Here is a 15,020-nt window from a genome sequence, read left to right as displayed (position 1 = left end):
CTTCTATCTTGGTGACTGATTTTATCCTGTAGTGCTACTACCCAAAGACATGGTAAATAGGTCACCATTTAGGAATTTTCTATAGAGAGAGTTCATAGATACCCGCAGTATTTCGTTATACACTGGATTCAAGGTTTTCTTCACTACGACTGTTTTCTTCTTGCCCATTTTGCCTTTGTCTGGTAACAAATAGGCCTTTACATATCTAAAAAGGAGAATTGAACAGACAAGAAAGTCAAAGAAAATAAAAGTGATGTTTCCACCTCTATTTTTAAAAAATACATTGAAAGCTGACAGCAGAAATAATTATTTCATGACACTGAGAAAAGCAATGAATAACAAATTTTCCCACCAACACCTTTATACTTAAATGTGTAAAGGGATTTAGTAGAATTGATCATTTAAGATTGTTTATAAGATTTTTAAGGAACATTTCCTGAATTCCTTTTTTCCTTTGGCCTTAACTAATACGCAGGAGTAGGAAGGGACAGAAAACACACTTCCAGGCTAGGCACAGTAGCTCATGCCTGTAATTCCAGTATTTTGGGAGGCAGAGGCGGGCGTATCACCTGAGATCGGGAGTTGGAGACCAGCCTGACCTACGTGGAGAAATCCTGTCTCTACCAAAAATACAAAATTAGCCAGGCATGGTGGCACATGCCTGTAATCTTCAGCTACCTGGAAGGCCAAGGCAGGAGAATCGCTTGAACCCGGGAGGTGGAGGCTGCAGTAAGCCGAGATCATGACATTGCACTCCAGCCTGGGCAACAAGAGCAAAACTCCATCTCAAAAAAAAAAAAGAAAGAAAGAAAGAAAACACACTTCCAACATTAAGCTTAATCCTGTTAGTTTGCTTCTAACTGAGAAAACACTTTGGTGCTTGCAGTATTTTAAAGTTTTTGTTACTGTCTTTTGAAATGAATTAATCTTACTATACACCTAATCAAGTTACCCTCAATGTTAAAAAAAAAAAAAGGATGTTGAGCTCAGTTGTTTTTATAATAAGAATAAAAGCAAAAAGGATTAGGCTTGTCTCTCAGCAAAATAATTAAGAATGCATAGGGATAAGTGGGGAATACCATTCAGCGTTTGCAAAAAAAAACTGAAGGGCAATCAAACCTGTGATTTTAAAAAAAAATTAGTAATTTCCCCCAAAGTTCTGTAAGATACAATTTAAATATGAAAACTCTCTCATTCTAGAGTCTTAACTAGTTTTATACCATTGAGCATCATGAAGAGTGTTCCACATGTCTCTTAATTTTGTAAAAAGTTTGAGAGTGTGGTGGAAAGAGACAGGTTCACGTCCTCATTCCTCATTTTGCTTCTATCTGAATTAACATATATGGGTTACTTGTCTTCTCTGGTCCTTGCTTTCCTATCTGTAAAATGAAGAAACTAAACAAGATGACCCCAAAGGTCTTTCCAAGTTGAAACATTTTGTGATTCCCTGTGATTTTTGTAATTTAATGTTTCAGATATGAATTTATAGAACAAAACAGCATTTCCCCTCAATTTTTCAAACATTCTTTTTAACACACACACATACTCTCCCTTTTTGATTACTTTAAGATCAGTTCCTATAAGATTGACAGTTTGAGAATTGAGGGAAGGTAGGTGACTCCAAAATGTACTTACGGGTCTGAACGCTGTTTTTTTACATCCGCTGCTGCTAGGTCTTTACACTGGGCCACAAAAACATGCAACTCCTTCAGTAACTCCACATATTCAATTGCAAACTGAATATTTCCTTTAACTTCCAGATTGCCAAAGTCTCCACTGTAAACACTCATCACACTGCCACTCACCTGAAAGCATTAGAAATACACAGTGTTTGTCTCTATCTCATTCTTAAACCTAGCACAAGGATCATGGATATAATCCTTGCTAACACTATTTCTTTAGCTTACTTATCAAAGCAGTTAATTCAACATAGTATAAAGACATATCTGTAAAGACAACTTGACATGATATACATAACTAGAACTTTTCATTTTGTTTTGTTTTTGAGACAAATACAAACAAAACCCTGTTGCCCAGGCTGGAGTGCAGTGGCTTAATCTTGGCTCATTGCAACCTCCGCCTCCCAGCTTCAGGTGATTCTCCTGACTCAGCCTCCCAAGCACTGGGATTACAGGCACATGCCACCATGCCCAGCTAATTTTTGTATTTTTAGTAGAGACAGGGTTTCACCATGTTAGACAGGCTGGTCTCAAACTCCTGATCTTGAGTAATCTGCCAACCTTGGCCTCCCATAGTGCTGGGATTACCAGGCATGAGCCACTGCACCCAGTTGACTAATGCTTTTTAAAAAATTTTCCCTACAAGACAGATGAAAAGTGAAATGCAATGTTATTTAGATGCTGGCTCATTTCAAAGCAGGGTGATTTTATGCTAGATGGCATTCAAAGTTCCATATTCAGGCATGCTTAATATTTAAAATCCAAAGGAAAGAAGATGTGAGAAAACCCAGACACTCTAATCACAGTGACACATTGCTGTATCAAATTTCCAATGGACTAAAAAGGAATTTTACCATGTTACCCATCCACTGAATCTAGGAAAATGCTTACTGAGTCATGCGCTTTTAGAGGTTAGGAAGGGTAGAAAATGGATGATTGATGAAGAGAGTTTGAAACCTTCCCAAGGGCAGATGTTAGATTTTCATCAGTAGAAACTCAATTAAAATAGGTTTTTTTTAAAAAAAGTTTTCAGAAACAAAAGCCTAGCAAGAATTTAAGCACAGCTTTATCATTTGTTTAGCATACCTGGTGAAATATATGCATGTGTATGTATATCCAAGAAATACTCAGATAAATGTATGTAGATTTATTTTTACACACATGCTACGTGCACATACAACTTCACCTTATGCAAGTTCTATGTAAAGTCAAATTGTCAGATTCCCTTAAACCAAATCTGAGTTTAAGGAGCTTTAAGGAGCTTTCCTTTTAAAACGCCGTTCAGATACCTTCTAAAAGGCAAAAAATCACCTCTTATATTCTTTCATGTCAATCAGTATAGTTATTCATCAGGATTACTAAAAGAGAGGTACAATTCTGTGCTTGCAAACAGTATATAAAAGCATATCTGATACAAGCAGATTTTATCATACTTAGCCCATTTGTTGCACAGAAAAATTTAGTGATTCATTTTCTTGGCAATTTAAGTTTATTTGTGAAGTACTTACATCATCAACAACAAAAAAACCCATAAACATATATTTATGATGGATATGAACCCCTTTAGTCTAAGAAAAAAAGATAGATATAGCTAGCCAGAAGCTAATTATGGATTAGAGAAACTGCTTGTGCCCTGAGAAATACAGCAGGAGGCTGTTTTACAATGAGCATGAGCATATCAGAGTGAGGTTCAGAAATGCAGAGAGATATTAACATGGAGCCTTTGTTTACATACAGAAGACAAGGACGTCATGCCAGAGGAGCTGCTAAGATTGGTTAAAGAGCTCGGGCTCTTCTTGTGTCTGCTGAGCTGGTAACTGCTTTCTGATGCTGTATCTGTTTCTCTGTCATCACTCTACAAAACAGCATATGATATTCACAATATTTAAATTCAGAATGAGTCAAGATCAGAATCTGTTTAGAAAAGATGATATTTTGGTATCCCACTGACATTTCTGCAAGGTCAAAGGATGCTAGGGTATGATTCAGGATGGAGTGGGTGGTCTGCCTTGACCTCATCTAAGAAGGAGGGCAGTGCTTAGCTACCAAAATAACAAAGTGCTTTTTTTCACCTACAAAGTGGTATCTCCCAAAATGCTACAGAAGACAGCACTACTGTGACCTTTTTACCATTCTTTCAATATTATATATCTATTTTCCTGGAGAACTCTATTGGTATATATGAGAAATTAATTTTACCCAGATAATACAAAGATTGACTGTTAAAACCAAACGTCATGTTTAATTCCTCTTATTATTAGCATAGCTGTAACTTCTTTAAAAATCAAATCTTTTCCTTGAGACATTACTAAACTAGGAAACAAGAAATGCTAGTCTGATTTGTTTCAACTCAAGGCCATATATATTTTTTAATTTCAAAAATTTTTAAACTTCCCCTTACATATTCCTATGTGTTATTATGCTTATCTTTTTATTGCTAGAGGGAAGTATATTAAATTATACATTCTACCCACATTAGATTTTAACACAGTTTAAAAAAAAAACAGCAGTAAGATACAGGTACTTATTTTAAATATGTCTAAGGAAGTATTTACCTGGGACAAGAAAGAAAAGTTACAGTAACAAATTTTATTATATTTGAATCTAAACTTTATTAAATAGTAGCTTTAAAAATTTATGATTCAGAATGAGCTCCTTTTAGGGTTAGAGAGCTTATGGAACATTGAGTGGCACCAGGGGTTAAGGGACACCTTTATGGAGGAGTAGTTAGTTCATGCCAGCATATTCCAGGACCATGCAATTATGCATCAGCATAATGGATGCCATATCTAATGCAGATTAATAAAGGAGTTAAAGAAAAACAAAATTAATGCTTTACGTGGATAAGAATGCTTTCTCCAGGATTAAAAACAATTCATGTCTTTTAAATGTCTCTGTTGTTATACTCTCTCCCCACATGCTGATAGTCATTTCCCTCTCTCTATTTTAGAACATACTACATTCTACCTAGTATATCAGATCATTAGTGTATTATTGGAAGGATAGGACTCTGCCTTGTTGATCTGGAATGGAGTTTTATATATAACTGGCATTCAACAAATGTGACTGATGATAAGTCTCAAAGGGAACGGATGAACAAGGCCTGATTGCATTTCCACTTTCTTTAATATCCAGTTCAACCTTATACCCCATGTAAAATGATACAGCTTAATTCTGGCATCTCTGATACACAAACCCAAATGATTTGAATTCTCTTCTGTGTGGAGCTATGAGATAGCAGGTTAAAATTGAAGAAAGGAGAAAAATTAAAAAACAGGAACTTATATAATTTGCCTCATATATATATAATATATACATACACACAATTTTTTAAAAATTAGACAGAGTCTCACTCGGTCACCCAGGCTGCAGTGCAGTGGCACAATCTCAGCTCACTACAACCTCTGCCTCCCAGCAATTCTCCTACCACCCTCTCGAGAAGCTGGGATTACAGACATGAGCCGCCATACCCAGCTAATTTTTTATATTATTTTTAGTAGAGACAGAGTTTCGCTATGTTACCCAGGCTGGTCTCTAACTCTTGCACCTCAATTGATCTGTCCACCTCAGCCTCCCAAACTGCCAGGATTACAGGCATGAGCCACCATGCCCAGCCTCATATTATATGTTTCAACTGCATGTCATGCCTACTGTTGGCATCTAACTAATGAATTTGTTCCAAAGAATGAGTGATTCTTTCCAAAGGAAACTGTAACATGTGCTCTTAACCATATATAAGGGCTGAATATTTGCAGAGACAGTTCATCGAAGTTCATCGAATGGACAAAAGGATACCCAGGCCAGTGACAGAATATAATCTATGTGTTGCCCAGAGCTTTCCTCAACATTCCATCTACTAAGAGAATGCTTGAAAATGAAGCCTTTTCTTTCACCGTTAGAAATCAGACCAAAATCACAAACAGTAGCAGCTAACATTTACCAGGTACTCATTATATGTCAGGCACCTCACTCTGTGGTTTCCCTGTATTATCCTACCAATACCCCACAACCTCATGTGGTAGGTGCACAGAAACCAGACTCAGGGAAGGTACTGACTGTGTCCAAGATCCCAGAGAAAATCAGTATCATACCAGAACTGGGGATGTCTGCCTCCAAAGCTTAGGCACCTAACTACATGACTGCAAGAACATGGAACCTGAGTTAAAGTCCTAGATCTACTCTTCAGTAGCTATTGGATTGGGGAAAGTTATTTAACCACTCTAGGGCTCTTTCTTCATTTGTAAAATGAAGAGAATAGTCCTTGCCACATATAGTTAGTAAGAGTTAGATGTCAGAATGAGTATTAGGTACCTGGCACACACTAGATACTCAATGAATAGTAAATTATAGTCATGTGCTTTCTTGAGACAAGACAGTCATTAACAGCACACAAGTTGGATCTGTGCTCCAGTCCTGGTTGAACCCCCTTCTAGCTGAGTGAGTTACTTCACCTCCCTTAGTCTCAGTTTCCTCACCTGTAATGTGTGGGGATAATGATGGTACCTACCTCCTAGGGTTGTTGAAGGATTAAATGAGATAATATATATGAAGTGCCTAGCATCCAGTAAATAATCCTTAAAGCTTGCTATGTCAATGTTACTTTATTAACAAACACTTTCAAGCCAGTCATGCTACTTAAGTTTTCACAAATCAACTCTAATCCAAACTGCAGAGGAATAATCAGTTCAAATACCTCCCTGGATTTCTTATTTTGTATTTACTTTAAAACAAAAGTTACATTCCAAAATCTATGCAATTTGACTTCACTAACCAAAAGGAGTTACTGTTTGAGTCAAATGAGAGTGCCTTTCCATGTTCCAGGATAAACACTATCTCTATTGACTTGAAAGGCAAGGGCCAGTCCTGCTGACCTCTTTGGTCTCTGCCACAGTGGAATACAAACAAACCAACCTTGGCACAGTAATTCCAACCCACTGTCTCCATTTTTCTGAAGGTACAAAAGACAAACTTGCCTCATCTTGGAGAAATGCTGGAACAGACTTGCTCATCCTTTTGAGTTTGTCAGGGTGAGAAAATGGATTATCAGGCTGTGTAGGCACTGTGGAAACTAAACAGCAGCATTTCCATTTCAAAATTATTCTTGTAATTGTCATACAACATTAGACATAAGTTGAAAACATTTTTATTTAACCTATGAACAAACACGTTTTTGTAAAAAAGTTGAAGGCACAGTAATTCACATGCACAGGAACGTGAGATAAGCAACATGCAGTTTTTATAAATTACATATAGAGACAACAAGCAAGGAGTTGAACCAAATGCAAAACAAAGTTAATTTTAAAAACACTGGTTTTTATTGAACTGGAGCTGGATTTGAATTATACTGTCAACGTATAATTTAGCTTATTTTTAGCTTATTTTTTATGGTTTAGCTTATTTTTTCACATCAGAGCTTTGGACCACAAGGTCTGTATTTTATTGGTTCATCTCCTTGAGATATATTGCTAACACACTGCAGGCCGAAAAACTATTTCATCTGGACAGTCAAGATTTTTGTACACAACTCTGTAAAAGTGTTCTGGCTATTGAGTGTCTAAAAGTAGGTTTGTTTGTTTACTGATCATGAGTATTACTTTTCTGATAGTTTTTCACTCAGAATTATAAAATAAATATTATTTTTTGAAAATAAAAATTATTCAGATAACTTGCTGATTCAGAATTTTCAATATCCCAAGGCCAAGTTAGAATAGTTAAAGTTAGGGTACTCTAAAAATTTAATAAGAAAATATAGTATATGTCTTCTTTCTGATATAGAAAGTGTAGAAGGCACAAGAGGAGGGTAAATTATAATCCTAATTTCCATATACCTAGTTAGAAAACTATTTTCTTCTCTGTGTAAGAATCACAACATCTAAGCTTTTCTTATGGTAAATCATAGCTCTTATAATGAATAAGTTAATATTTTTCAAGGTGCTTAGTGCCTAGCACAGAGTAAGTTCTATATAAGTATTTTCTACTCAAATAAATATTACCTGATAAAGAATCTTAAATTATACTGTCAATGATAGATACATTGATTTTCTCATTAAAAGAAATATTAGGAAAATAGGTAAAAATCAAATTATATTTCTATACATAATGCAAAAGACTCAAATTCATTCCTAAACATTAAATTGATCTTTAAAGAAGCTCATAAAAGAAAAACTAAAAAGTTAGCTACACATACTAAAGATATCCTTGCTCACAGAGCAATTCTTACCTATCTGTAGGCTCACAGAGGTAAATGTATATTTAAACACATTTATGGTGTCTCACTAAAATGATACCAACTTTAATCATTTCCCATTAAACAACAGTGTATGTGTATTAGAGACAGTTAGACTGGACCATATTAGGTCCCACAATATAGTCCAATGAGAAAAGTACATTGTTGGATGATGCTATGAGAGTCAAATTCAATTATACCCCATACTCGAATATAATCAAGTTTTGATTTACAGGCTTTTGTCATTTGTGTTTTGATCATGCATTTTATTTTTGTGGTAAAAATATAGTCTTTACCAGTGAAAAGGCATTAACAGTTATTTTGGAAAAATCACTAAAAAGGGAGAAATTAATTACCCAGAGTTCAGCACATGATTAGCCTAACTGCCTTGACCAATAAACTAAGCCAATTAGGAGATCGTGAATAAAGATACAGATATTTAGGCATATATGTTTATGTATGTTTTGCTTTTATTCCTCAGACTAAATTTTGAACAACACATCGCAAGATAAAATAAGATGCTCAAACTTAAGTATGTTCTAGTTCAAAAGCAACTGGAAAAGCCTCTTTACCTAACACCCCTTAGAGACAGAAGGCTTGTTTCCTCTGCAATAGCCAGACAGAGAGCACATACTCACAAAAGCTGAAGCCTGGACTGTCTTCTTTCCTAGGCAGTCCTTAAGAATTTGTCAAGTCATGTGCCAAAGCTCAGCACCTTCACTACTGGCAGGAGGACCTCATGAGCAAAGTTTCAGGTTTCACACTACATGTCACTGACTTTAAGCCATCAGCACATTGCTTTCCTATCTAATAGCTCCTCCACTTAGCTGCTTTCCTCTTAAGTCCTATTAGCATATGCAAAGACTATTGGGAAATTATTATTTAAAATATTGTGGCCTTGAGGGTAGACACGTGTAGCATTATCTTCATTCCCCTAGTGCCTAGGGTTTATGAAACAGAGTGAAACCAAGAAGCTAAAAAATCACACACACACAGACACACACACACACACACACAAACATACACACACACCCCTGCATACTAGGGGCCATGTGAACACTTTTTAAATACATTATTTGTCATTAAAATACTAGTCACAGCTAAGTAGAATAATCTTAAGATTGAACAGAAAAGAATGAACAAACATTATCTTTGCTAGATGATGGACATTAATTCGTAGATGGGCATTAGTCACCACAGGTATATGTTTACTTCTTAGATTCACTTGTTTACTTGTTTTATACTTAGAATATTTACCATTCAAGTCAGTTTTGAACCTCAGAGTTTAAACCCTGGGCATAATAAGATTTGCTTCTATGGATATGGAGAGAAGCACATACTCTAACCATTCTTTTGTAGGTCCAAATAAGTTACAAATTACTTCACATCTATAGTTTCATATAGAGGCTGCAAGAGATCCAATACTCAAAATTGTACTGCAACATGAAATCCAAATGAAATCAGAAGGTGCCATGTTGCTTTTAAGCAGAGATTCAAACAGCACAGAGACTGACAAAAGCACAATAATATCAGCAATGACATATATATTTAATATACAACTCCCCCTCAGTGGAACCATGAATCATTCTTTCAATAAAGACAATGTAAAATGTTTTAAATAAAACCCTTATCATAATGAAATAGTTTTGCAAGCTGCAGGAGTTTAGTACCAATAATAAATGCTGTGTTATTAATGGGGTTAGTTATTTCAGTATATTTAACACTATGTAAAGCGGAACGTTCAGTCATTTGTGAGAAAGATCCTGCTACTCACTTCTTGGTACGCATTCATTTGTATCTGGTTCTGGATCTGCTTTTTCATCTACTCAAGAGGGCAACATTGAGAACAAATACCATTTTAACAGAGGGATTAAAGAGACATGAAAGTAAAGCTCAAATGCCAGTTTCACAACTGAGACAGCAGAATACATCTGACAGGTTTTCATCTTGCTTTTATCCGTTCCTCAGTGTGACTCTTCATTAGCCTCTTTAGTCTCCTGTTCAACTAAAAATCTAGGATCCAACACAGGAGATATGAAGCATCCTTCCTGTAATTCACTAGACCACAGCATGGAAAATGGGAAGGAGCACTGGAAAACGGGAAGGAGTAATAAAGCTGAGATTCTATTTCCTGCCCTTCCAGTGACTGACTAGCTACAGGATCTTAGAAAAGTCACCTAATTTCTCTGAGTTTTTCTTATCAGCAAAATGAGGATAAAAATCCCTGCCCCATCAACTTTGGTGAGGTTGTTGTAAATATAAAATGAGAAAGACAAAACTATTACATAAAAGTAAAGAATGACCTTTAGGAGCTCTGTTGCTGAATTTATATGGGAAAGCTCAGTGAGTACATACTTTTATGATTATACCTAAGGCAATTAAACAATAAATAAAATCCAGCATGCAAATACAAATTATACACTTACATAAATTCTGCACTATAAAAATCAGACTCATTTCCATCTCTCCTCCAACCAAGGCACCATTATCCTATTCATTTTATAACAAAGCCAAGTAATAACTGATCCACTGACAAGTTTCAAGATCTTTTGGCTCCATTATATTCAGAATCAACTTCACCCTCTGTCTATATTTAGTTATTTATATAAGCAGGGGCAAGATTTCCCACCCTTGTTCTGGGACTCTTTCCTTTGAACTTAAGATTCTGCCAGCTGTTCCCAGAGAGATCTAAATGCTGAGACTTGAGAATCAAACACAAGAATAAGTTAACCCAGGAATTCACTCCACTCTTTCTGCCTTCACAACGAGTTCTGCAAGTCAGAGTAGCAAAAATCAGCTTATATCCCAAAAAATACAATTTTCTATTTATAGAAACTCTTGCTTCCCAAGGGTCTCTGATGAGATCCTCATGATAGTATCACCAGCAGAAGCCTTAAGAATACAAACTATATTGAATGCACCAAATCAGAACTGTTTTATAGTAACTTAGGCACTATTCACCATATACCAGCAAATGACGTTCTTCTATTTACTCAACAGCTGCATCCCGGCGACTGCCCAAATCACCCCAGAACTTAATACACAGACAGACATGCAAATACATAAAAATATTTACCATCTTCAGCACTACGCACTAATTCTTCTGGCTGATTATCTACTTTTGCTTGATCTGTTCAGAAGAAATTAACAAATGGTTAACATGGCTGACCCTTGGAGAGAAAAGAACAATGAGATTGTCCCTGGAAGCCCCCGGAGTTGGAAGCAATTAGTCAAGATGCAGTGAGGGGTGCAACCAAGATGTCTTCCCCAAAATACTTTCTCTTTAGATTAGCTACTTGAGCCAGTGCCATAGCGGGTGCTCCCATTTCAGCCTGGATGTAGCTCACATCAGCACACTGCTGCACACGGACTCCCAAGGGTTAGAGGGTTAGCTCAGAGCAAGCAATCCGCCAGCAGCAGGAGAAAGCACGGGGCTGCAACAGCCTCTCTATTCTTCTGTAAAGGGTACGAAGCTAGCCATGACTAACACCTTCCCAAACTCATGGTCATTAACAAATATTTGTGTGTGTGCATCATCATTTGCGTATGCCTCTGGGAGGCTTGCTTGGGAAGTCAACTGAAGAGATGTAACAGGGGACCAGATGCTAAGTGGAATCTTGGCAGGCGTGTGAGAGTGGGTATCGGTATTTGGAAGGGAGCGTGTAGGAATACCCGTCAGCTGATGGTGATTTTTTTTTTTAACCCTACACATTCCTGAGTACTTTAAAGCTGCACCATGGAAATAGCTCCATGTTTCACAGGAAAGAGGTTTGCTAAATTGGACAATTGTTCTGAGGGTTTTTTTTTCTTTTTTCTTTTTCTCAGGACCCGTCACCAACATAAGGAGAACAATCAGGGCTGTCCAACAAAGGACTGGACTTGCCTTCTCTGGAAGCATTCAGGCGGATATGGGGGCTGGCTGCCTGTTGAGGAGGCTATAGAGGGAATTCCTGCATTGTGGGGAGGTTAAAATGGGTGATTTTTAAGATCCCTTCTAACCCTCAGATTCCAAGATCCTTGAGAGAGATAGGACTACATTCCAAATTGGGAATACTGTCTTCAAACCCCTGGGAATCTGTGAATTTTAAGAATTGTTTGGTGGGGTAGCTTTTTCTTTTCTTTTTTTCCTTTTTAAAATCTGACTTTTTATTCTTAGTTGCAAATGCATAAAAAAATATTCTAAACATAATGATGGCCAATTACCAATCATATGAGTTTGGCAATGGTTACCTTCTCACTCGATAATTTTTCTTACAATCATCTGCAATCCCCGGGGTGCATTTTAGCTTGAAAATAGCAAGAACAAAACCCCGAGAAGTCATGGTTTCTTAGTCTATTTGTCTTGCACACAACTCCCTTTATTATATATTATGCTTTCTGTTAGTACTCAAGAAATCCTTCACCATTAAAGCAGCTGCCAGTGGAAAATAATGTACCTAAAGTCTTTTATGTTAAGTAGTTTTGGGCTTACACTTACAGTATCCAAAAGAAATGTGTGAATACAATAGAAGGGATAAAAGAGAAAGTCCTTGAAACCAGGGACTAATTCAACTCCATATCACACAAAATTCACTGGACATCCAACGCTGTCATATATAATGTGGTCCCTTCATAAATGTTCTTGATAATAGCCTGTTAATTTTGAGTCCCAGGTCTTCTGTGTAATACTACCGGTTATTTCACATTTCTGAGCTTCATTTTCCTCATCATTAAACTAGGATAACAATAATTCACCTCTCTTATGGTTGCTTGTGCTGGTTAAATGAGATAATACATGTAAAATTAATAAGCCACATTTTGGCACATAATATTCAATAAATGTTAGACTATTTTTACTCATACCACTAGCTACCACAATCCTTTCAAATTCACTGTACTTGAGAAACACTCAAACTGGGATTCTTCAATTAAAGGAAACCTAGTGTTCTAGTAACCAAATGTAACATATTTTAAAAGCAAAGTTCCAGCCACTTTAGGTTGAGCCTCTTCAGCGCACTTTGGAAAGTTAATTTTCATCTGTTAACTGCCCCCATTAGGGGTTGCAGTGCACAACAGCATGCAGTGAGGCTACAGGAGAGCACATAGGCATTTTTAAGCTTAGATGGGGCATGGACAGTGAGGCAAACTTTATTCTCACTTGATGAATCTGATGAAATGTCTTCTAGACTTTTGGAAGGCATTTTCCTAGCGGCACTCCTTTCCAAAGTTTTCAAAACGGGACTGGGTTCTTCTTCTGAACCTGTTATAAAACAAAATTGATGAACACTGCACAATACAAAAAAAAAAACCCTCTAACATATGGACATAGAAATGGTAGGTTGAAAAGAGACATTATGCTATGAGCTTCTCTTATTTTAAGAAGCACTTATTTCACAGAAGAAAATAAAATTTATCCACTATTAATATGGCCTTAAAAATAATTTTCCAGGTCAAGAAATATTTGCAAACATAAACCATACAGAAACAAGATTACCACATCAATAGAAATATGATCTCTTACTTGTTTACTCGTATTTTAGGCATATGAATTGTCCTATGCTAGAAACTGACTCTTTCCATTTAACATTCTAGGTTTTGGAAACAACCATGAAATACTTTTAGGAGCATTAATAAAATTACTTCAAATCCGTGGAAGGCACGATTCAGATGTTTAACATCTGTGTATAACTAACTGGGTACACAGATGATTGCATTCTCCAGATCGAAGGTTGTAGACTTCATGGGTTTCATGATCTAGTACTATTTCCAATGAAATTTTGGGAAATAACATGAGATAGTCAAGTTTTTATTTAGTAAGGCATTTTAAAGTTGTATGTGTGTGGGGGGGCCTCTCTCATTTACTAATGCCATTATTTTATAAAAGGAATGGGATTTTAGAACCAAGGGAAAATTTTTTTTTAAAAGGACATAACCATAGAATAAAAAGTCTTTAAATACATCTAAATTTACGAAAAATAAATTCTCTAGACAGTCCTTATTTTTCTATTTTGACAACTCCATCATGAAAAAGCCTAAGTACTGACATTTATTATTGCTATATTCTCAGTGCCTAGAATAGTGGCTGGAAACAAGAACTTCAAAAATATTTGCTGAATCAATGAGTGATCTGATTAATGAATCAATAAATTTAAGAATCACTTCTCTAGACATTTTCCTGAAATACATTCTAGTTCTGTATAGTACACTCCATAGCAAATGAATTCTAAGATGAATTAGATTTGGGGTTTTCTTTTTTCAAATTTAAAACGTTCCTTACTGCAGACTTTCTCTGTGCATAATGGCCCAGCATTTCCAAAAGTATTTGGCTACTGAACGTTTAATTTTTCCCAAAGGAGCATATTGAGGGATTGCTTATTTAAGATCTCGGCCACAAGTCAAATGTGTTAGGTTGCTCCCCAAAAGTAGGGTACCCTTATAGGTTTGTCTTCAATTCTCACCACAGTTTGCTTTAAACATAAATTGAAGACAAATAGGTTTGTCTTCAATTCTCACTCCACCACAGTTTGCTTTAAAATAATAATTTAGGTTGGGGTATATACACCTAAATTAAAATCATGACTGTACCATTTTATACTTCTTATTTGGCTTATAATTCTAAAATGTCTTCTCTGGGCTCTGTTTAGGTGATTATTTAACATTTTTTTTTTAGATAGGCTTTTATTATTCAGTCAGTTAAGCTGGGATACAATTAGATGATAGTCTCTAACATAACTGCAAATTTGCAAGCGCTCCTCCTCTTGTGGGTCAGTTTACGCTAGCAACTCATGGGCAGTTTAGCAAGACTATCTCAACAAGTTTAATATGCTGGCTTTATTCTTGCATATGTTTGGTTTTAGAGACTAATATTTCAATTTTTTTTTATTAACCAACAAAATTTGTTAGAGGGGCTTCAACTTGACTGAATAGCATTAAAGGTGGATTCTTTGGTCAGTGTTCAAGAAGAGACCCTGGCCGGGCGCGGTGGCTCAAGCCTGTAATCCCAGCACTTTGGGAGGCCAAGGCGGGTGGATCACGAGGTCAAGACATCGAGACCATCCTGGTCAACATGGTGAAACCCCGTATCTACTAAAAATAAAAAAATTAGCTGGGCATGGTGGCGCATGCCTGTAATCCCA

At 36.4% G+C, this 15,020-nt stretch overlaps 1 protein-coding gene across 50 annotated transcripts in view; it reads right to left on the bottom strand.

Moving 5' to 3' along the window:
• SYTL2 (synaptotagmin like 2) overlaps positions 1-15,020 on the bottom strand; it is a 119,258-nt gene that overhangs the window by 14,526 nt on the left and 89,712 nt on the right. For 16 of the 50 annotated variants that reach the window (XM_078340042.1, XM_078340046.1, XM_078340055.1 and 13 more), the window contains 7 exons: positions 13,043-13,144; positions 10,982-11,035; positions 9,680-9,730; positions 6,653-6,747; positions 3,415-3,534; positions 1,636-1,805; positions 103-205 (listed from right to left, as the gene is read on the bottom strand). In XM_078340042.1, the coding sequence (XP_078196168.1) occupies positions 103-205; positions 1,636-1,805; positions 3,415-3,534; positions 6,653-6,747; positions 9,680-9,730; positions 10,982-11,035; positions 13,043-13,144 (695 nt within the window). Of the gene's footprint in view, positions 1-102; positions 206-1,635; positions 1,806-3,414; positions 3,535-6,652; positions 6,748-9,679; positions 9,731-10,981; positions 11,391-13,042; positions 13,145-15,020 lie in introns of those variants that run through there. The other 34 variants (XM_078340077.1, XM_078340068.1, XM_078340071.1 and 31 more) reach the window with 8 other exon arrangements.

The sequence above is a fragment of the Callithrix jacchus genome, chromosome 10 (genome assembly GCF_049354715.1).
Source record: "Callithrix jacchus isolate 240 chromosome 10, calJac240_pri, whole genome shotgun sequence".
Lineage (NCBI taxonomy): Eukaryota > Metazoa > Chordata > Mammalia > Primates > Cebidae > Callithrix > Callithrix jacchus.
Note: the sequence above shows the minus strand (reverse complement) of the source record. Positions and strands in the feature narration are given on the sequence as shown.